Source organism: Solanum stenotomum, chromosome 4 (assembly GCF_019186545.1).
Source record: "Solanum stenotomum isolate F172 chromosome 4, ASM1918654v1, whole genome shotgun sequence".
NCBI classification, from domain to species: domain Eukaryota; kingdom Viridiplantae; phylum Streptophyta; class Magnoliopsida; order Solanales; family Solanaceae; genus Solanum; species Solanum stenotomum.
In genome coordinates, this window is record NC_064285.1 from 1,122,201 (window position 1) to 1,144,708 (window position 22,508).

Sequence of the window (22,508 nt, forward strand, 5' to 3'; positions counted from 1 at the left end):
TCCATTTAATTAGATTTGATGTTTGCTACATGCTAATGGAGGCTAGGTCATGTGACACATTTTAGTGCTATAAACTTTTACCAGTCATGTGAAAAATTGTTGGTGCGCTTTCTTAACTTGTTCTTGAATTTTCAGAAAGTCGAAGTTTATGTGTATATAAGTAATCCAAACTCAGACTACATAGAACGACGATGAAGCTTGATATATCTATTATGGATATTTATTGAATGCAAAAGCATATCTCAGAGGTCTCCACAGGTGCTAATTGCAGTTGCTATTCTTGTTTGATGTTTAATAGCATATCTCATTGTTATATTTTAGTATAAGAGTGATATAAAGCTTCAATAAATGTTGATCTGATTTATTACATTTTAAAAGATCTTTTATAAATTCTAATCCTCCTTTGAGGTTGTTTATACTATTAGTGTCTATAATGATGTGTTAGATACATTTGTAACATATTATCGTATTTTTATAAGCCATCATCTAGGGTTGTGATTCATTTGGTGTTGGGGATTAGTCTTGACCTTTACCAATTCGATTAATCCAAAAAGTTACAGTTGTTGGAGAGGGGGGGGGGGGGGGGGGGNTATCGAACATATTACATCATAAAAAGCTTCAAAACAAAAAGAATGGGAAAGGAGTGGCCTATACAATCTTCTTCATCATCAAAATATCAAATCAATTCTTAGCCTACAAAAAAATAAATACATTTTTTCATTTTTTTTCTTCATGAAAGGTACTTGCCACTTATCTAGTTAAATTAAACATTTGATCTCTTGAGGAAGAGATTGCCAAGTGAAAAAATAGGTTTCATTTACATTAGTAGAGACCATCTTGACAAAGCAATTAGCCACCATATTAGCCACTTGATAACAATGAGTGAAGTTGACATTGACATTAACATTGCTAACACCTCTTAGTATCATATATGCCATTTTTCAGCTTTAGATTAGCAGTGCTCATGTTTTTCAACATTTTAGTGATTACCAAAGAGTCCATTTCGATTGTTTAAATATTAATTCCCTTCTCCACACACCAGATTTCCCAACTAATAAATATGGGTGAAATTTGAATAACCTTTTGCAAATATGTGTTGAATGGAATTTGTTACAAGGTCATTGCAACAATAAATATCCAAATCTAGCTACCACATTTCTAAAAGGAAGAAAAGAGATCTTAAAAGGAATAAAAGCTCTTCATAAATATCTATAATTCCCTTATGATATCTTGTACAAACATTTTTTATAGTTACTTTTTTTTAATGTGTAATGTACATTGATGGGTGGCGGCCAGGTTACCACCCCTAGTCGCCTCTGTACTCGAAGCAAGTGTGTTATGCTATCCGACACCTAACTTTGTCTCTCTCACTCCTTGACTTTAAGCTAAGGCTCCCTAACTTGATAATCTTTTCTCATGTGCATATACTTTCTTATCGAAAATTAACCAACTGCTATCAGCAACCTTTTGTGATTTTTTTCAAATCACATTAATTTCTCTTAAAGATTTCATTTTGATTGCAATATGGATATGCACCCATACAAGGATACTCCACATGTGTCACCGTAGTTTGATTTTCAATTAGCATCATAATCATATTTATGGTGGTCATGCAGAGATATGTATATGAATTCTAACAATCCAATTCAAGAATATCACGTTTGAAATTCAAACTTTCAACTTAAATTATTTTTTTATCCACCTTCGTTACGTTGTTACTCTAAAACTATTCCTCATGTGAAGAGATTCATTAATTTATTTACATATAGATAAGCTACCTTAAAACCTTTCAAATTTTGCATGGCTGAAATCAGCAAGGATAAAGAGCTCCATTTCTTTGAGCAGTAATAACATATCTTCATTTTCTTAAAAAAAACGCACAGTAGTTTACCTCCCTCCTTATATGCGTAAAGAGTAGCCTTATTGATCTTCACTAGATATTTATAAAAGGGTTTTCAGGTGTTGTTTATAATATCATTGAGTCATTCAAGCATTGACTTAGTATTCATGATAACATCATTTTTAATCTACGAGATGAATTAATAACAAATCTGTTTAGATTTTGGACAAGCCCTGATAATATGTGAGAAGTCCTTCACACTAAAGTCACACCGTTCATACTTATGTAACTCAATTATTTTCCAAGTGAATCTAAGCTCGTTTGATATGAGTTTATTATGTCTAACAAGTCATACAAAATATTTAATTTTTTTAGGAATGTGGAGCTTCCATATATATATATTATCCATTAACCTACACATCTGAAACTTTAAGAGATATATAAATATGGTCAATACCAATAATAAATTTATTAATATATGCTCCAGAAGCCTATTTTGTCCTTAACATATCATCCTAAGCATCTTTAAGTTTAATCAAACCGACTGAATTGATAAATTCAGAAATGATCAATTTTATATTTTTTTATAGTCACCTTTAGTTTCGAGGTAATTGGATCAAAGGAGCTCCACTAGGGACTAAAAAGATTAAAAAAAAAAAAAGTAAGTTTAAGCGAGATATTACAATTAATTTTTACAGTAAGATTGACTACTTTTTAATTATATATTTTTGATGACTAAACTTTGATTGCTATCTCAAAAAGTAGAGTTTTAAGCTAAAATTGTCCAATTAATCTACTTGACCTTTAAATACAATTCTGAACATCTTTAATTTCCTATTTTGGATCAAATCGGCCGAATTGGTTGGTTTTGTCATGTTTTTTTGTAGTCATTATTGGTTTTGGGTCTATTCTATTAGTTTATCAAAGGTGGGGGACTAAATATGAATATGATTATATTGAAAAGATTAAAATAAACATATCATCTAAATATTGGATAATTTTGACTAAAAATTGTTGAAAAGGGACCATCCTAGTAATTATTTCAATTATAAAAACCCTACTAAACCTAACACAACCTCATTCATTTCTTCTGTGCCGTTTGCATAGCTACTATGGAAGAAAACGAGAATTTCTTCCCTTCCCATAAATCATCACCTCGATACTATCAAAGTTGCTCATTTGCAATTCAGGTTTGTTGTAATTCAGGTATGTTTCAAAGTAATGATTCGGTTCCATCTCTTTGCTAGCCGGAGCTTGATACTTAAAGAAAGGGCCGATTGATCGGTGCTTCAACATGATCTATTGGTTCTACTAGTTAGATACATAGATCTAATTGAAGACCGTCTTAATTTCAGTCCTGCCTGCAAATCGTGGCCCTTTGTGGTCACTAGGGAATGTTTAAACATTAACTTTCCTAGGGTTCCATGGCTATCATGAGGGTTGATTGAATTCCGCAAACGAGTGGAAGATAATGGAGAAGTTATGCACATATCGCACAAAAACTTTTCTATTTTTCTAGATCTATTTAGCTAGTTGGATATACACCAACTAAGAATTTAGGAGACCAAACTTTTCTTCTGGGGTGCTAATGCTTCTCTTTCGGGATTCAGAGACTTGCTTCAACAGGCTAAGGATAAGGCAAGTAACAAGGTTGGAAGTCCACACTCGTTCTGCCTCTTCAATATCAACATTTCACTATGACGACCAAATGTTCGTTGGAGCAAATTTTTTATATTATGTTTTTTTGTAACAATATTTTTCATTATAGTAGCCAAATGTTTTGTTGGCGTAAATCGGAGTTAATTATGTATGTGCATTAGAAAATGTAAAAAATTGATAGAAATTACATTGAGTCCAATTTGCTATAAAAAATTGTTATTTTCAATGCGTATGCTGAGTTTCATGATTAATATAAAATTATCCTTATTTTTAATGTGCTTGATGAGTTACATGATGAATATATATTTTTTGTTAATTTCAACGTGCTTGATGAGTACATAATGAATATATAAGTGTCGTTATTTTCAATGTGCTTAATGAGTTATACATGATTAATAAACAATTCTATTGTTTTTAATTAATGTGTATGACGAGTTACATGATGAATGTAAAATCATCGTTATTTTCAATGTGTTTGCATATGCACACAATTAATTCACTTTCTGACATTTTTTCTTTCTTTTTGTTACTTCTTTTGTGAATTAATGGTCATTTCTTATTTCACTCATACAAACATTATAATGAAAGTACAAAAGGTTTGAATGAGACGAGATTGGGAAGCAAAACTGCAATAGTCACAAGGATGGAGAGAATTACCATGCCCAAGGGGAGAAAAGGACTTGGATTAGATCCTTTTAGATAATACTCTATTAATTTGAATCGGGAATATGTAAATAATATGATATTTATTATTCATTGGAATTGGAAAATGTTCAAATAATCTTATATTTATCATTTTCAATAAGACGCAGATCTATTGTACTAATTATTTAAGATTGAAATGTCAGCAAACTATTGTACTTCACTATGTATGCATATGCCCAAAAGAGTAATTTTCATTTAATTAGATTTGATGTTTGTTACATGCTAATGCAGGCCAGGGCATGTGACACATTTTAGTGCTATAATTTTTTACTAGTCATGTGAAAAATTGTCGGTGTTCTTTCTTAACTTGTTTGGCATTCTAGAACTTTTATAAAGTCGAAGTTTAGGTGTATATGAGTAATCCAAACTCAAACTACATAGAACGACGATGAAGCTTGATATATCTATTATGGATGTTTATTGAATGCAGAAGCATATCTCAGACGTCTCTACAACTGCTAATTGCAGTTGACATTCTTGTTTGGTGTTTAATAGCATATCTCATTTTATTTGTTATATTTTAGTATAAGAGTGATATAAAGCTTGAATAAATGTTGATCTGCTTTATTACATTTTAAAAGATCTTATATAAATTCAAATCTTCCTTTGAGGTTGTTATGCTATTAATGCTCCAGAAACCTATTTTGTCCTTTACATATCATCCTAAACATCTTTAAGTTTAAATCAAATCGACTGAATCGATCAATCCAAAAATGGTCAATATTTACATTTTTTTTTATAGTCATCGTTAGTTTCGAGGTAATTGGATCAAAGATGCTTCACTAGACACTAAAAAGATAAAAATAAACATACTCAAGGGATAATTTTGGGTAAAACCTCTCAAAATATAAAACCCTAAACAACCACAAAATCTGCTGAGTAACAATGACGGAATCTAAAGCTTCAAAAATCGATCGCCAATATCCATTCCATCTTCCTGAAAAAATCATCATGACGATACTCTTAAAGCTTCCTATCAAATCTCTGTTACAATACAAGTCTATTTCAAAATCATGGCTCCCTTTAATCTCTAGCTATGATCATCTTAATTCATCAGCAAATGACAAATTGTACAACAACCATAAGGTTATTTTAAGGTGGGTATACAATAAAATCTGTGCATATTCTTTGCCTTCCTTACTTTATGAATGATTTGGATATCAAATGGAGCGATTTGATAAACATATTGATAGGATTTCAGAAAAAGAAGTTAGTTTATATATGTCCCTCAGGGTAAAATATTGTCGGGAGTTAAACCGATATGGGGTTGTCATACCTTATTTAGATATGGCTTTCAATATGACGAGATACATGATGAATACAAAATTGTTGTAGGCTGTAGTATATTGTGTTTCAAAGTTCAAGCTAGATGATGTAAATTGTTGTTCATGTGAAATATTATAGGTGTGCTTTCTTAACTTGTTTGATGTTCTTCAACTTTCAGAAAGTTGTAACTTATGTACTGTATATGAGTAATATCATGAACTCGGAATGCATGGATCGACGATGAGCTTGACATTTTCGTTTTGAATGTTTATCGGATAAACTTTGTATAAAATGCAGAAGCATGTCTCAGACGTCTCATTTCTTGTTTGTTATATACTAGAAACAAACAATGTTGTGTTTTATCATTGTATTTGTTATATTTTAGTATAAGAGTGATATTAAACTAGACTAAACGTTGAACTTCTGTTATATTACATTTTAAATGAAATGCTATAAACATGAATCCTTCCGCACTTTTCTCTATTGATGATTTTGAAACTGGTTTAACTTATGTATATATCCTATTGTTTTCACTATTAATGCAAGTTCATCAATGATGACATGTTAGCTTATCATTTGTATTTGATTACCAATTAGTAATACTTATCATAAATACCTTATAAGTGACGACCTATTTGTGTAAATATTTTTTTTTACAATTTTACTACTTAAAACTTACTTAGGTGTTAAACGCACATGGTTGGGTGGTCGGTTAGCACCATTTGTCACATATGTGCCCTAAAAACTTTGCTCATATGAAGAGATTCATTAATTTATTTATATATATAGAAAAATAATTCTTACCTTGCTTGTATAACATGACATTTCACGAAAGAAATTCAATTGAAGTCCCTCCTGAAATTAGGTGTAAAAGAGAGAAAAAATAATGGTAACCACATATATTAATAGGTAGAAGTTTTTTTACTTAACGTCCTTAATTTTTAACGTAGATATCAACTAGAACAAAATATTAAATTACAATTCTTGTGTAGCATTCCTTTTGAGACCGATTATAAAAGGAAATTAAGATGCATAATTGAGATAGAGGCAATAGTACATCTCAGTTTATTCATTGTAATTTCCTTTTATAATTTGCCTAAAAAGTGTTTTTTTTAAATAATTGGCTTGGTCACATGGGTCATTTTATTTATTTATGCAAAATAGAAACATAAGGCTGACCCATATTGGCTGACCAAGTTATTTTTTATGCAAAGGTTTTTCTACATTTTTGATCGTGGAGATTCACTGGCCAATAGGTCGTAGCCACAATCAAGGTGTCTAAATGAAGAAAATAAATTGCATAAATTTGAGGGGCTGATTATGTATTCGACCTTAACATACAAATATTGTAAGTTGTGTGATGAGATCTCTATTTGTGCAAATCTTGAATGGAACTATTGTGATATCTCTCTTGCAACTAGCACCCAGACCTACAATTTATTTGATGAGATTATTCTTTTATCAGACAAGCAAATTGTCTATCACAGTCCTCGAGAAGACGTTCTTGTCTTCTTCGAATCCTTGGATTGGATAGTGAAAGAGAGAATTGAGACAGAAAAACATTCTAAGTCTTCAACTAATTTACTATACAAAATAGAGTAGTTTTATATTGAAGGAAGTTGTTCTTTTGGTAGAGCTTTAGACTTCAACTAATTTGAAATTGTTGAGTTATACGACCTTTACATAACCACCCATAAGGACCTGGGGAATAATTCATATAGCTTCACATGATCCACATCACTGTTTTTAGTATTTAGGGGCCACTCAATAGGAATTAGGTGATCTCTAAGATTTTCGTGTGTAAACGCCCATGGATTTTTTTTGGTGATATGGCTTCCAGACATTTTTTTCTTAAACCCTTATGAAACCATTTGTAAGGACCTTGGAAACAATTCCAATAGCCTCACCATGATCAATGCCATTTTTTAGCATTTACAAGTCACTCAATAGGAATTAGAAGATTTTCTCATTTTTTTGTGTCTGTTAGCCCATGATTTTTTTGGTGATATGGCTTCCGAACCATAAACTCAACCATAAACCCTAAACCCCTAAATCCCTAAACCCTAAACTCTAAGCCCTAAACCCTAAGCTCTAAGCCCTAAACCTTAAACCCTAATCCCTTAACCCTGAACCCTAAACCTTAAACCCTAAAACCCTAAGCCTTAAACCCTATATTCCGTAAAGGTTTCAAAAAGAAATCATCCAGAAGTTATATCACCAAAATATTCATGGGCTAACAAGTGAAAAACTAAGAAAATTCCCTATTTTTTGTAAATTGGCCCCTACTAGCCCAAAATGGACTCTAAAAATAAAGAAATTGTACGTACTACTCCCCCAACTCCCTATGGAGGGTTCCGTAGAGGTTTCTCTAAGAAATCATGCAAAAGTCATATCACCAAATTAATATTCATGGGCTAACACACACGAAAAACTGAGAAAATTGCATAATTTATGTAAATTGGCCTCTAAATGCACAAAATGAACTTTAAAAATGACGAGAATGTATGTAATACTCCCCCAACTCCCAATAGAGGGTTCCATAAAGGTTTCGCAAAGAAATCACCCCGAAGCCATATCACACAAATTTTCATGTGCTAACGCATATCAAAAACTAAGAAAATCACCTAATTCCTGTAAATTGGCATCTAAAGATCCAAAATGAACTCTAAATATGGTAAAAGTGTATGTATTGCTCCCACAACTCCCTATGAAGGGATGAAGGGTTGTGTAAAGGTTTCACAGAGATATCGTCCTGAAACCATATCCTCATTATATTTATGGGCTAACACACACGAAAATTTGTGAAAATCACCTAATTCATGTGAATTGGCCCCTAAATGCCAAAAATAGATTGTTACCATGGGTGAGGTTGTATGTACCGCTCCCCAACACTCTATAGAGAGTTCCGTAAAGGTTTCACAAAGAAATCATTCGGAGGTCATATCACTAAAATATTAATGGGCTTTAACATACGAAAAACTGAGAAAATCGCCTAATTCATGTAAATTGCCCCCTAAATGTCCAAAATGGCCTCTAAAAATAGTAAGTATGTACATACTGCTCCCCAAACTCCCTCCGTAAGTTTCTGTAAAGATTTCATCTGGAATCCATAACACCAAAATATTAATGGGCTAACACACATGAAAAATGAGAATATCGCCTTATTTCTGTAAATTCGTCCTTAAATGCCAAAATAAACTATAAAAATGTAACATCCGGCAACATGAAATAATTGAAGAGGCTTAGAATTGGAAATTTTCATTTTTTGGAAAGAATTTAAAGTTTTGGAAATTTTGGCTAAGTATGGAAAATGTGAAATTTTGGCCAACTTTGAACAGCCATAAATTCTAGCTCAGGATGAGTTAAGTAGAATTCCAGTTATGGTTGCAAAGTTCGTGGAACGACCTTTCCAACGCCACCGAGTTTTCTCGATTCCGAGTTCGTATGAGGGAGTTATGACCTTTGAAAGTTGGGCAGTTGACAAGGAAATCCGTCCGGGAATCATTAAGGGCATTTTAGTCTTTTCCCTAGCCAATTCTTTTGAGCTCATATTGTTGTATTAGGATGATCTTTGGATCATTTTTGTCCCATTTTTTTTTTAAAGAGAAAGAGTTAGGGTTCTTGAGATTGAAGAAGAGAAGAAGGAGAAGAAGAAGAAGAGAAGAAAGAGGAGATTTGTCAAGACCATTGTGGATTGTCGTCGGGGGTGATCCCTATCAAGGTATGTGAGTTTTTCGTGTGGGTTGATCCTTTCCCTCACACACACCAAGTTTATTCTATGCTTTGAGAAAAGATTGGGAATTGTTGTTAAAGTGTCAAAGTTGTTAGTTGTTGTTGATATTGTTGTTGAGGTTGTTGAAGTTATTGTTCGTTGTGAGGCTTGATTGGGTTGTGCATTAAGTTGAAACCTATTGTATGTTGAGGGGATTATGATTCTTAGAGCTATGACCCCTTTAAAGGTTGATCCACCATCGATTTGCAGAAATTTCTGGGCTGTCGATCCCCATCTACGGGACTGACCTACGGACCGTAGATCGATCGACGGTCCGTACTGGTCAACCGTCAATCGGAACAGAAGTTGGTTTTTGGGGCATCGATCTATGGTCACGACCTACGGTCCGTGGCTTGACCTACGGACCGTAAGTCAGGACCGTAGGTCAACACTTAGTCATTTTTCTTAAAATGAATTCTGGGGAAAAATCTCTGACGCGATCTACGGACCTGCAGTACGGACCGTAAGTCCATCCACGGTCCGTAGATGGCATCCGTAAGTCCCACCTGTGTCTCCAGAAATCTGAGGTCTCAGCCAAGTTTCCCCATTCCCCTTTTTTTTCACTTTCTCAAGCAAGTTCCAAAGTATTATACCTATGTGTTTATAGTTGTTTCCAACACTCCAAAGTATGTCTAAGCGTTCAAGAATCCCTCTGCAACATGTGAGCGAACACCTTGAATTCATAATTCCGATTCAAGGAGAGTTAATTTCCAAGTCAAGTGAAGTTAGAAGTCAAGAAAAAGAGTATAGAGTTTCAAGTCGAGTAAGAGTCTCAGTCTCAAGTTAAGTTAAGAGTTTCAAGTTGAGTCAAGAGTTTCAAGTAAAGTAAAGAGTAAAGAGTTGAATTCACATCTCAAAAGCTATAAGGGGACTAAGTATTCCCCAAGAGTTTATAAATGTTTTTACACATTGAGCAAAGAAAGGGAACATTGATTTCAAAAGAGCCTTTGGGCTAAGCTTCGAGTAATTATCTCAAACTAAAGAAAGAAGTTTTAAAAGCATGAGCCAAAGTATTTTTGGGAGTAGTATTGAGCACCGAATTGGGGACACGAGTTCTGATTTACTCAACTCTCCATAAGAACCATGCGCCATCATGGGATTTCTCGGATCATACTTTTTAGATGATCACGAAAGTTAAGCTAGTGGATCCACTAAGTAAAGTTAGCTTCCTATATCACGGCAAGGTATAGGATNGTAAGGTCCTATATCGATGGCAAGGTATAGGATGGTCCTTTGGCAACGTGAGGTAAAACGTTGTATCATCACTAAGGCTCGTAGTGGTGGTTGTCGGTTAAAGAACCTCCCACAAAAGCTGTATTATATTTATAAAAGAAAAATGGAGTTTGTTGTCATTTTATCCTTAACGATCTAAGTCGTTTACATTCTTTTACAAGCTTTATATGTGTGGCTCGTGTCTTATTGCTTTACTTTGAGTCCAGTTATGTATGTGAGTCGTTCAGAGTCAAGGTAAGTGATCTCTTGTTCTCCTTTCAAGCTTAAGTTGTGGTTCCGCTTTCCAGCTCACATATTCGTACATTCCATGTACTGATGTCAGTTGGCCTGCATCGTCTTATGATGCAGATACAGGTACCCCGGATCAGCATCCTGCGCGTCGTTGATCCAGCTGAGCACTCCAGAGTCTGTGGTGAGCCTCCTTGCATTCCGGAGGACTCAATTATTTTGTGTACTTAGTTTTGTTCTATTAGGATGTTGCGGGGTCTGTCCCCACATCCATCCCAGTATATTAGAGGCTTCAATAGACAGTTAGACAGTCAGACAGTCAGTCAGTCAATTAGCTTTGAGTCTCTCATCCATGTATATGTATATTTATGTAAATATTCTATTTTGAGACTCGAGTTGCCCTTTGGGCCGTATATTTTATTAGTTAAGTTGTTTATGTCTTTGCGTGACATCGAGTTATTCCGCTGAGTTAAGAAAGTCAGGCCAAGGGTTCGCCTGGGACCAGCAATGGTCTCCAGGTGCCGGTCCCGCCCAGGGTGTAGGCTCGGGGCGTGACAAAAAATGGTGAGAATGTACGTACTACTCCCACAGCTCCCTACAGAGGGTTCCGTAATGTTTTGCAAAGAAATCATCCGGAAGCTATATCATCAAAATATTCATGGGCTAAAACACACGAAAAACTGAGAAAATCACCTAATTACTAAATGCAAGATTTCACCAAAATATTCATGGAAAACGTAATATGTACAAATGAAGTGTGAAGACGGAGCTAGACTTCACCTACAAGTTCGTCAGAATTCAGTAATTTTAGTTTACTATATTCTTGTTATTGTGTCTTTATCTATAGATTCACTATAAACACATTCGTAGTGAGATGAGATCGTGTTGGAGCCCTGAATTTAAACAAGAAAATTCATCTGATAAAGGAAATTCATTTACACAACTGTTTGGTCCAAAAGGCCCGTAAGTAAAGATCTTTATTTGTCTTTGTAACGAACCACGTTTTAGACTATGATCTAAAGATTCTTAATATTATGAGAAAATATTGAAGTTAAACCATGTATGATTTAAACTTTGATATGCTATTTCAAATATTAGAGGATATAATTGAACAATATATGAGCAAATGCTAGACCAGAATCTAATATTAAAGAAATATTTCCTAAAGATTATATTTTTAAAAATTTAGAAATAGAGATATAATTTAAACGATACCCTAAAAAGTAAAAAGAAATATATACGTAATTGAAAAACACCTAAGGTAGAACTAAATAATCTATATAGGCTATTAATTTAGAAAATAGATAAGGTCAATAATTGAATTTGATGGTCAATACTTCGAGAAGTTCTCCATCTTTCACGAGTATTAATTATAGCGGCGGAGTCAAGAATTCTAATAAAAAGATTTCAAGTAAAATTGAGTTATTTTATTTTTGTTGTGTTGTGTAATTTTTGGATTGGCGAAATTTTATTTTTTAAGTAATAACTCATTGCTTATTAGTTATTACTACTACTTTAGTAATTACGGGAAAGAATACCATCTATTTCTTTTGGTATTTCTAGTTTTTTAAGAATTAAATAGTTAATGATAAATTTATATAACAATTTTAAAAATTTTGTATAAATAAAAGCTATTAAATTGTCGTATATCGATAACTCTGTAGTAGATGTAGTAGATCCACGGCGGTGTTTAATGATATCATGACTTTCTAACAGTTAAATTATTTATAACTTCTAGAAGTCTGTTTGCCCTTAAATTAAATAATATCTAACAAATTAAAAAATAAATAAAAAGGACGGCAGTATAAATAAATATTATAGTATAAGAATAAAAAAAGTCTCAATTATTTGACTCACTGAAATAATTGTATGGTCAAATTAAATAAGCTGGATCGATCTTTAAATGTGAACGACTTTAGTAAAATTTATCCAATTATCAAATAATTGTGCTAAAGACTATGCTATGATTTTTTTTAAAATATATATTTTTATTATGTATATTTCACACCTCTTAACATTTTTTTGAAAAAATAATTTCACTTTTTCTTATTTTTATTGCACTAAACTCAACTATTAAATTACAATAATTTGTAAACAATAAATTAATTAACTCAACTTTACTTATCCATAATTAAATTAAAGTTCTAGAAACTTTCTTCAACCAATAGCAAGTCTTACAAAATCTTTTACTTATCTTCTAATTTATTTATTTGTTATTGCCAATGAGATTTGACAAATTAAAGCCAGTCAAACAAGCTCAACCCAAACTAGAAATAAACAAATACTTCACTTTTATATCCACAAATAAATTTATCATTAAAAAAATGTGATAAGCGGATGAATCTACGTCTTCCTTAATTAAATACCTTGATTTCAAATTATTTTTTATAGGAAGCGCTTTCTCCCGAGTAAAGGCTTAAAGCCATACACGACGTAAATTTGAATCAGTCAAATATTAATACAAATATCACACACACCAAATAAAAAATCAAGTTAATTTTATGGGAGCATTTATTTTTATTTTACTAGACTAAAATTACTAAATTACAACCAAGTTTTAGCAAAAAATTAGCTCAACTTTACTTTGTAAAAAGTAGTTTACTTAATTTAATACAATAAAATAAAAGTTGTGTTGACATTCTAGATACTTTACTCAAATAGAAAGTCTTACAAAATCCTTTTGCGTTGCTTGTGATTTTGCTTGTCTTCTAATCAATTTAAAATAACATTTTTTAAATGTATAGAAGTGAGGTGGATAATTTTAAATTTATGATATTTGTAGCAATTAATATATGATAATAATAATAATTGAGTTTATATTTAAATATTATATATTAAAATACTAATTTTAAAATTTTAATTATTATTGTATATTATTAACTTAAAGTTGCTACTGGAAAAAATTATATTATTATTTCTAGAAGCAAAGATAATAAATGAGACAACCTTTATTAAATACAATTAACAGCTGGTATTCTTGAAAGGCCAAATAGGATAGGCCATAATACACGTTCTCATCACAGCCCATAATTAGAATTATTTTATTCAACGACATGAGTTGTAACAAAATGATTGAAATTCTTAGTTCCTTAATAGACGTTTGAACTTTGGACATACGATATAGGATTATCATTTTAAACTCATACTTAAATATCTAATTTGAGATTTCAACTCGCGATTTAAATTTTTTAGAAGTGTAATATTTTGCAAAAGAAATAAGACTTGTTATTATAAATTTTTGCCGAAAAAAAGACTCATACTTAGCGTGAAGAGATTGTCTGTGTATGATGTAAAGTATATTAGAGAATAATTAGGTACTATTGTTGTGGACTAGTGAATCGTTATAAAATTATGTATATTTGAAAGATTGTAATCACAAATATTTATTTATAAGAAACGAACATGGAGATATGCTTTATCAATATGATGCCTTACATAGTTTGCTAATTTGAAAAGACAATATAAGAATTTGTAAATTTATTGAGAAAATCACAATTTTAAAAATTCAAATTGCATGTCCAAATAAATTTTCAATTCCATATCAATTATCTGATTTCAAATCATGATTCTATATCACATGTCTAAATGAGCCCTTGATTAGACGTCTCGAGTTCAAGTAACTAAGAATCAAAAAAATCCTATTAGGAACACCGTCCCCAAATGAGCCTTAAAATGAGAAAAATCAGATTTAGTCGGTTCTTGATCGAAAACCAAAAACCAACATGGCAATTTGGAATTACTTTTGTTTAATACATAAATGTGTCATTTAACTTGATTTCAACTGATATTATGTCATCAAATATTGGGCATACACAAGTAAGCACTTAACCAATAGACACATACGTCTTACATGACATCTTATGCAACAATTCGTATCCTAATTGACATTCTACGTGTAATAAGTCACGTATGAGACCAAATATCTTTCAACGTATCTTTTCAAAGAATACTTTTTTAAAAAAAAAAAATCCATTCACAGCACACCATTTTCCCATACTGCATGTTATATAATCCCCTTAAGCCTATTACACCATTGCATTCAACTCTTCCATTTCCAAAAAAATCCAAGAAAACTCAAGATTTTTTCTGTGTATCTCTAAAAACACAAAAAAATTCACCCCACAAAAAAAAAAAAATTACAAAGGAGGAAAAAAACATAGTGTAGTATTTTGATTGGTCCAAGAAAAAAAATATGGAACCAATAGATTTTGGTAATTTGAGAGGTAGTAGTTTAAGAGGAAGTGTAAAAGGAAGTTTTAGAGGAAGTTTTGGATCAGATAGTAATTCAATATTTAGAAATAATAATATATTTAATCGTTCATCAAGAGATGAAGATGATGAAGAAGCACTTAAATGGGCTGCACTTGAAAAGCTACCAACTTTTGATCGTTTAAGAAAAGGACTTTTATTTGGAGCTAATGAAGTTGATATACATGATCTTGGAAATCAACAAAGTAAAGATTTGGTTGATAGACTTGTTAAAGTTGCTGATGAAGATAATGAGAAGTTTTTGTTGAAACTCAGAGATAGAATTGATAGGTAATGTGAAAAGATTGAATATTTATTGTGTGTTTGAGGCGGATTTAAGACGAGTTATGTTGGTTTAGTTTGGTTTAGTTAGGAGGGGTTGTGAAAGATTGAGTCTTTATTGTTTATTTGTGTGTTTGAGGCGGATTTAAGACGAGTTCTGTTGGTTCAGTTTGGTTTGGTTAGGAGGGGTTGTGAAAGATTGAGTCTTTATTGTGTATTTGTGTGTTTGAGGCGGATTTAAGATGAATTATGTTGGTTTAGTTTGGTTTGGTTAGGAGGGGTTGTGAAAGATTGAGTCTTTATTGTGTATTTGTGTGTTTGAGGCGGATTTAAGACGAGTTCTGTTGGTTCAGTTTGGTTTGGTTAGGAGGGGTTGTGAAAGATTGAGTCTTTATTGTGTATTTGTGTGTTTGAGGCGGATTTAAGACGAGTTATGTTAGTTTAGTTTGGTTTGGTTAGGAGGGGTTGTGAAAGATCGAGTCTTTTTTGTTTATATGTGTGTTTGAGGTGGAGCTAAGGCAAATTCTCGGGTGGTTTAGTTTAGTTTGGTTCAGAGGGTAGATTCAAGATTTAAACTTTATCGTGTTCTGTCTAAGTTACTATGGTAAAAAATGTGTTACTTGCGATTTTTGGTGGTTAAAATGTGTTACTTATGCATTTTGGTGGTCAAAATATGTTGTGCTTTTTGGTGGTTTAGTTTAGTTTGGTTTGGAGGGAAGAATCAAGATTTGAACTTTATGACGTCTTGTCTAAGTTACTGTGGTAAAAATGGGTTACTTGTGCTTTTTGGTGGTTAAAATATGTTACTTGAGCTTTTCGGCGGGTATTTTTAGTGGTATATAGGATTTAAACCGAAGCTACTAAGATCAGATGTACCCATAGCTTATTCACTATGTCTGCCCTTGCATATACTCCTTCATTTTCATAGCTCGGTTTAGAGGCATATTCAAGATTTGAACTTTTTAAGTTCGGATTGAGAATTTTATAACTAAATATCGAAAGATGTCATAGAAAAGTGTTTGATCACATAAAAATGAGACAGAGAGAGTAATAAGATCACACTCATTATGAACTCACGGACTTTAATCATTGATTCGACTCTTTATTTATTTAAAAAATTTAGTAGTTTGACATATTTTTACTTTCTACAGAGTTGGGCTTGATTTGCCAACAATTGAAGTAAGATATGAACATCTAAAAATTGAGGCAGATGCATATGTAGGAAGCAGTGCTTTGCCTACATTTATCAACTTTGTGACTAATTTTATCGAGGTAAAAATCAGAACCAAAATCTTGATTTCCATATCTCGAAACTCATCTGATTGAAGAAAATGTTTGAAACTAACATCATTTTTTTTATTCGTGTTTATAGCCAATGTTGAATTCTCTCCATATCGTACCAAATCGAAAGAGGAAACTCACTATTCTTGATGACATGAGCGGTATCATCAAGCCTTGCAGATTGACTTTGCTTTTAGGTCCTCCTGGTTCTGGCAAAACTACTCTCTTATTAGCTTTGGCTGGAAAACTTGACACTGAACTTAAAGTAAGTTCATTTTGTACTAAATATCGAACAGATTTAAGTTATATATACTGACTACATGTGAAGATAGCAGATTAGTTACCATATTTGTCAATGTTACTAATTGATGTTTGTATTAGAAACATTTAAGTTTAACTATCTCTAAGTGACCTGATCGTGTAAAACTTCTTTTACACTATCGATTATAGTATAACTCGTGATGACATAGAATTATCTTGTAACTTGCCTAATTGGGTATTTGTTTTTCCCCGGAAATCAGGCTAGTGGGAAGGTGACGTATAATGGACATGAAATGAATGAGTTTGTGCCGCAAAGAACTGCTGCTTATATTAGTCAGCACGATTTACATATCGGAGAAATGACTGTGAGAGAAACTTTGGAATTCTCTGCTAGATGCCAGGGAGTTGGCACTCGTTATGGTTAGTTTGTTTATTTGGTTCAATTAAGTTTTCAATGAAAAATCATATCTATATGATTAATGTTTCTTGAAAAATATTGTAGAAATGTTGGCTGAACTGTCAAGAAGAGAGAAAACAGCAAATATCAAGCCAGATCCTGATATTGATGTTTTTATGAAGGTAATAATGTTTTTGTGTTGAATTATTAAAATATTATTCACAACTACTTGTATTGATGAGACTGAATTCTTGTTATAAAATAATATAGGATCTTAATAAAATAACATCTGATTAAGAAAAAAGAATCTTATCGGAAGAGCAAAAGGGAAAAAACAATAATGTTTATGACCTTCATTGTTTGATGACAATGTAGGCAGCAGCAACAGAGGGACAAGAAGCTAATGTTGTGACTGATTATGTTCTTAAGGTAACATTGATTACGTTCAATGATTTCTCGATTATCTTGACAATGAAAAGGCAGAGAGATTTAGTGAATTAAGTTATTTTTGAATGCTATGTGTAGATTTTGGGACTTGACATTTGTGCTGATACTATGGTGGGAGATGAAATGGTAAGGGGTATTTCAGGAGGGCAAAAGAAGCGTGTGACGACAGGTGAAATGCTTGTTGGACCATCAAAGGCACTTTTCATGGATGAAATCTCTACTGGATTGGATAGTTCAACCACTTATTCCATCGTGAACTCTCTAAGGCAAACGGTGCAAATCTTGAAGGGAACTGCTGTGATATCTCTCTTACAGCCAGCGCCCGAGACCTACAATTTGTTTGATGACATTATTCTGTTATCAGATAGTGTAATTGTCTATCAGGGCCCTCGAGAAGACATCATTGGCTTCTTTGAATCCATGGGTTTCAAATGCCCTGAAAGAAAAGGCGTGGCTGACTTTTTGCAAGAAGTATGTCTTATAATGAGCTCCCGACTGTTATAGTTGACAGGCAATGATGCATTTTTGTTCTAATAGTGAAGATTTGAACTTCTTCCAGGTGACATCTAAGAAGGATCAACAACAATATTGGGTGAGGAGGGATGAGCCTTACAGGTTTATCACATCGAAAGAATTTTCCGAGGCATATCAAGCATTTCATGTTGGGAGGAAACTCGGGGAAGATCTTGCAGTCTCATATGACAAGAGAAAAAGCCATCCTGCTGCTCTGACAACTGAAAAGTACGGTATAGGGAAGAAACAGCTCTTCGAAGTCTGCAAGGAAAGAGAATACTTGCTAATGAAGAGGAACTCGTTCGTTTACATTTTCAAGTTCTGTCAGGTGAACTACTTAGTCTATTATAAATATTGAACTTCTTCAAGTCTCATCATATTTTCTTGCAAATACTAAGTTTGATCTGTTTGCAGCTTTTGATTATGGCACTCATCTCGATGACCATCTTTTTCCGAACTGAGATGAAACATGATACTATGGATGATGGAGGAATATATGCTGGTGCTCTCTTTTTTGTGATCATTATGAATATGTTTAATGGAATGTCTGAGCTCGGGATGATAATTTATAAACTTCCCGTCTTCTTCAAGCAAAGGGACCTTCTCTTTTTCCCTGCATGGGCTTATGCAATTCCCTCATGGATACTCAAAATCCCTGTAACATTTGTTGAAACTGCTCTCTGGGTGTTTCTCACTTACTATGTCATGGGATTCGATCCTCACCCCTCAAGGTACGTGATAACGTGAATAAAGGTGAGTTTACCTTCAACTATTTCCTTTTCCCTATGATTACTAATCGGGATTTTGAATTTGAAGGTTGTTCAAACAGTTCTTGCTACTCATAATAGTAAGCCAGATGGCCTCAGGGTTGTTTCGATTCATTGGGGCAGTTGGCAGGAGCTTAGGAGTTGCTAGTATATTTGGATCATTTGCTCTGCTTTTACAATTTGCGTTGGGAGGATTCGTTCTTTCAAGAGGTATATTTGAACATTTACATGTCTGCAGTAGCTCTTGCTTTGCTTAAACGGACTAACGTTAAATTGTTACTTATCCGCTTTGCCTAATGCTGCAGATGATGTGAAGAACTGGTGGATATGGGGTTACTGGACTTCACCTATGATGTATTCCGTGAATGCAATTCTTGTGAACGAATTTGACGGAAAAAGGTGGAAACATGTAAGTTTCTCTATCTACTGCAATGTGCAAATAATTAGTTTCCTTATATAAATGCTGAAGCTCACTGTAATCCTAACCAGATTCCACCAAATGGAACTGAGTCACTTGGAGCTGCAGTTGTAAGAGGTCGAGGCTTCTTCCCAGATGCATCGTGGTACTGGATAGGCTTTGGCGCGCTTGTTGGATTCACAATCGTGTTTAACATCTGCTACACCATTGCACTCGCTTACCTAAAACGTGAGTATCTCTCAAATTTCTCCATTTATATTTCCGTTAAGGCAAAAAATGTTAAATGTTTAGTATGAATATCTACAGCATTTGGTAAGCCACAAGCTATGATACCAGAAGACAGTGAAGATGCACAAACAACTAGCGCGGAGACAGAAGACTCCAATAGTGAGAGTCAGAATACGAAAAAAGGAATGGTTCTTCCATTTGAACCGCATTCCATCACCTTTGACGACGTAATGTACTCTGTCAACATGCCTCAGGTAACTAACTAACTAGCCAGGAAATGTTATTGATCAAACTAGCAATGCTAATCCTCCATTTCCAAATATGTTACTAAACTTTCACATACTTGCAGGAAATGAAAGATCAGGGATCTACTGAAGATAGATTGGTACTTCTTAAGGGCGTAAGTGGAGCTTTCAGGCCCGGTGTTTTGACAGCTTTGATGGGAGTAAGTGGGGCTGGAAAAACAACATTGATGGATGTATTGGCTGGAAGAAAGACAGGAGGATATATCGAGGGTGACATCAAGATTTCGGGCTATCCTAAGAAGCAGGACACATTTGCACGTATATCTGGATACTGTGAGCAGAATGACATCCATTCACCTTATGTTACAGTTTATGAGTCATTAGCATACTCCGCTTGGCTGCGTTTGCCTCATAATGTTGATACAAAAACCAGAAAGGTTGGTTCTTATGAAAAAATTTCTTCCATGACATGAATCTCACCGAAAGATCAATTACATCCTATAAAGAAGTTTGAGTTTATGTAAAAATTTCCTATTTATTTATCGTCGGTGCAGATGTTTGTTGAGCAAGTCATGGATCTTGTGGAGCTTGGACCGTTAAGATCAGCTTTAGTTGGTTTGCCAGGGATCAACGGTCTCTCAACTGAACAACGCAAAAGGTTGACCATTGCAGTGGAGCTAGTGGCTAACCCCTCTATCATTTTCATGGATGAACCAACTTCCGGGCTGGATGCAAGGGCTGCTGCAATTGTTATGAGAACTGTTAGGAACACTGTCGACACAGGAAGAACCGTTGTTTGTACCATCCATCAGCCTAGTATTGACATTTTTGAAGCCTTTGATGAGGTGAATTTGATATTTTTGAACTCAATCAAGCTATTCTCTGTTTTTCCAAGACTTTTGTCATCGAATACTGATATTAAAAACCACTTTGCAGCTCTTTCTAATGAAACGAGGAGGACAAGAGATATATGTTGGTCCATTGGGTCGCCATTCTTGCCATTTGATCAAATACTTTGAGGTAAGTTGTCTAAGTGAAAGAGAGCTTTCCTTTTTTGAGTCCATACGATCAAATACTAAGCTGAGTTCCCTTGTCTTCAGTCCATGCCAGGGGTAAGTAAAATAAAAGATGGCTACAATCCAGCAACTTGGATGTTAGAAGTCACAGCCTCGGCTCAGGAAATACTGTTCGGGGTTGATTTTACTGATTTATACAAGAAATCAGACCTTTACACAAGGAACAAATCATTGATTAGTGAACTGAGCGTACCTCGCCCTGGTACAAAAGATCTGCATTTCGATACTAAATACTCACAGCCATTTTGGACCCAATGTATAGCTTGCCTTTGGAAACAACACTGGTCATACTGGCGTAATCCTACTTATACGGCAGTCAGATTTCTGTTTACAACCATCATTGCCTTGGTCTTCGGGACAATGTTTTGGGATATTGGTGGTAAAGTGTAAGTCCAAAACTATGAAGCAAAAAACAACAATCACACAAACTAAAAAATACCCTCAACTAACACTAAAACTTGATCTTTTATGGTTACAGGAGTAAGAGTCAAGATCTATTTAACGCAATGGGATGCTTGTATGCTACTGTTCTCTTCCTCGGTACACAAAATTCATCATCAGTGCAGCCTGTTGTAGCGGTTGAACGTACAGTATTCTATAGAGAAAGAGCTGCTGGAATGTATTCTGCCTTGCCCTATGCCTTTGGACAGGTGAACATAGCGTTCAATTTCTTATAAACCAATCTCGCGTTAATTTCACATTTAATCACTGAGATTTTCCCACTACAAATCGTCACATTTAACGCAATGGGATGCTTGTATGCTACTTAACTTTTTCTATCTTGCAGATTTCCATTGAAATCCCATATGTCTTTATGCAATCTGTTTTCTGTGGTGCAATTATGTATGCTATGATCGGATTTGAATGGACGGTAGCAAAGTTCTTGTGGTACTTGTTCTTCCTGTTTTTCACCCTCTTGTACTTCACTTTCTACGGTATGATGACCGTTGCTGTTACCCCAAATGTAAGTGTTGCTCAAATTGTCGGCTCCTTCTTCTACGGAGTATGGAATCTTTTCTCAGGATTCATCATTCCACGAACTGTAAGTTCTTGAAACACTTCCATTTTATTGTTACATCAAAACTGACTTAGAGCTCGGAAATGACATGTTCTCTGTATTTTTTTCCATTTTAATTTTAAAAAAACAGCGTATTCCCATATGGTGGAGATGGTACTACTGGTGTTGTCCTGTTGCCTGGACCTTATATGGTTTGGTTGCATCACAATTTGGAGATCTTCAGAACAAACTTACTGATGAAGAAACAGTGGAACAATTCTTGAGACGTTACTTCGGCTTCAAGCATGATTTTCTTCCAATAGTTGCAGTCGCAATTGTTGGGTACACTGTTCTTTTTGGCTTCACATTTGCTTTCGCTATTAAGGCATTCAACTTCCAAACGAGATAGAAAGACGTTACCTGCTGAAGATGTAGTAAAGACAATGTGTGAAACGTTCTCTCCACTGCTCGTGAAATGGAGAATGCGCGGTTAGTGTAAGGAATTTTTCTCGAGCTCAAGTACGAGTGAGAGATTGATTTTGAAAGTACTGTATAGATTTCCAATTGAACAAGTGTATGTTCTGTTATTATTATTCTTTATGAATTCCAAGTTCATTTGTTAATGTTGAATCAAAATGCAGTGGC

At 33.9% G+C, this 22,508-nt stretch overlaps 1 protein-coding gene across 1 annotated transcript; it reads left to right on the top strand.

Moving 5' to 3' along the window:
* The first annotated feature begins 14,860 nt into the window (after nucleotides 1-14,860).
* LOC125861914 (pleiotropic drug resistance protein 1-like) lies at nucleotides 14,861-22,325 on the top strand. The gene is made up of 20 exons (XM_049541826.1): nucleotides 14,861-15,242; nucleotides 16,385-16,505; nucleotides 16,606-16,779; nucleotides 17,036-17,195; nucleotides 17,278-17,354; nucleotides 17,548-17,601; nucleotides 17,698-18,090; nucleotides 18,179-18,460; nucleotides 18,547-18,863; nucleotides 18,949-19,109; nucleotides 19,205-19,308; nucleotides 19,389-19,545; nucleotides 19,624-19,799; nucleotides 19,895-20,227; nucleotides 20,345-20,635; nucleotides 20,727-20,810; nucleotides 20,891-21,252; nucleotides 21,345-21,516; nucleotides 21,654-21,908; nucleotides 22,015-22,325. The coding sequence occupies exons 1-20, from the start codon at nucleotides 14,896-14,898 to the stop codon at nucleotides 22,270-22,272; spliced, it is 4,278 nt and encodes a 1,425-aa protein (XP_049397783.1). The 5' UTR covers nucleotides 14,861-14,895; the 3' UTR covers nucleotides 22,273-22,325.
* Nucleotides 22,326-22,508: the final 183 nt, after the last annotated feature.

Bases quoted from the DNA above. Each gene is read 5' to 3' on its own strand.
- LOC125861914 (XM_049541826.1), top strand. From the start codon at position 14,896: ATGGAACCAATAGATTTTGGTAATTTGAGAGGTAGTAGTTTAAGAGGA. The intron at 19,800-19,894 runs GTAACTAACTAA...ACATACTTGCAG, and splicing joins ACTCTGTCAACATGCCTCAG to GAAATGAAAGATCAGGGATC. The intron at 21,909-22,014 runs GTAAGTTCTTGA...TTAAAAAAACAG, and splicing joins GATTCATCATTCCACGAACT to CGTATTCCCATATGGTGGAG.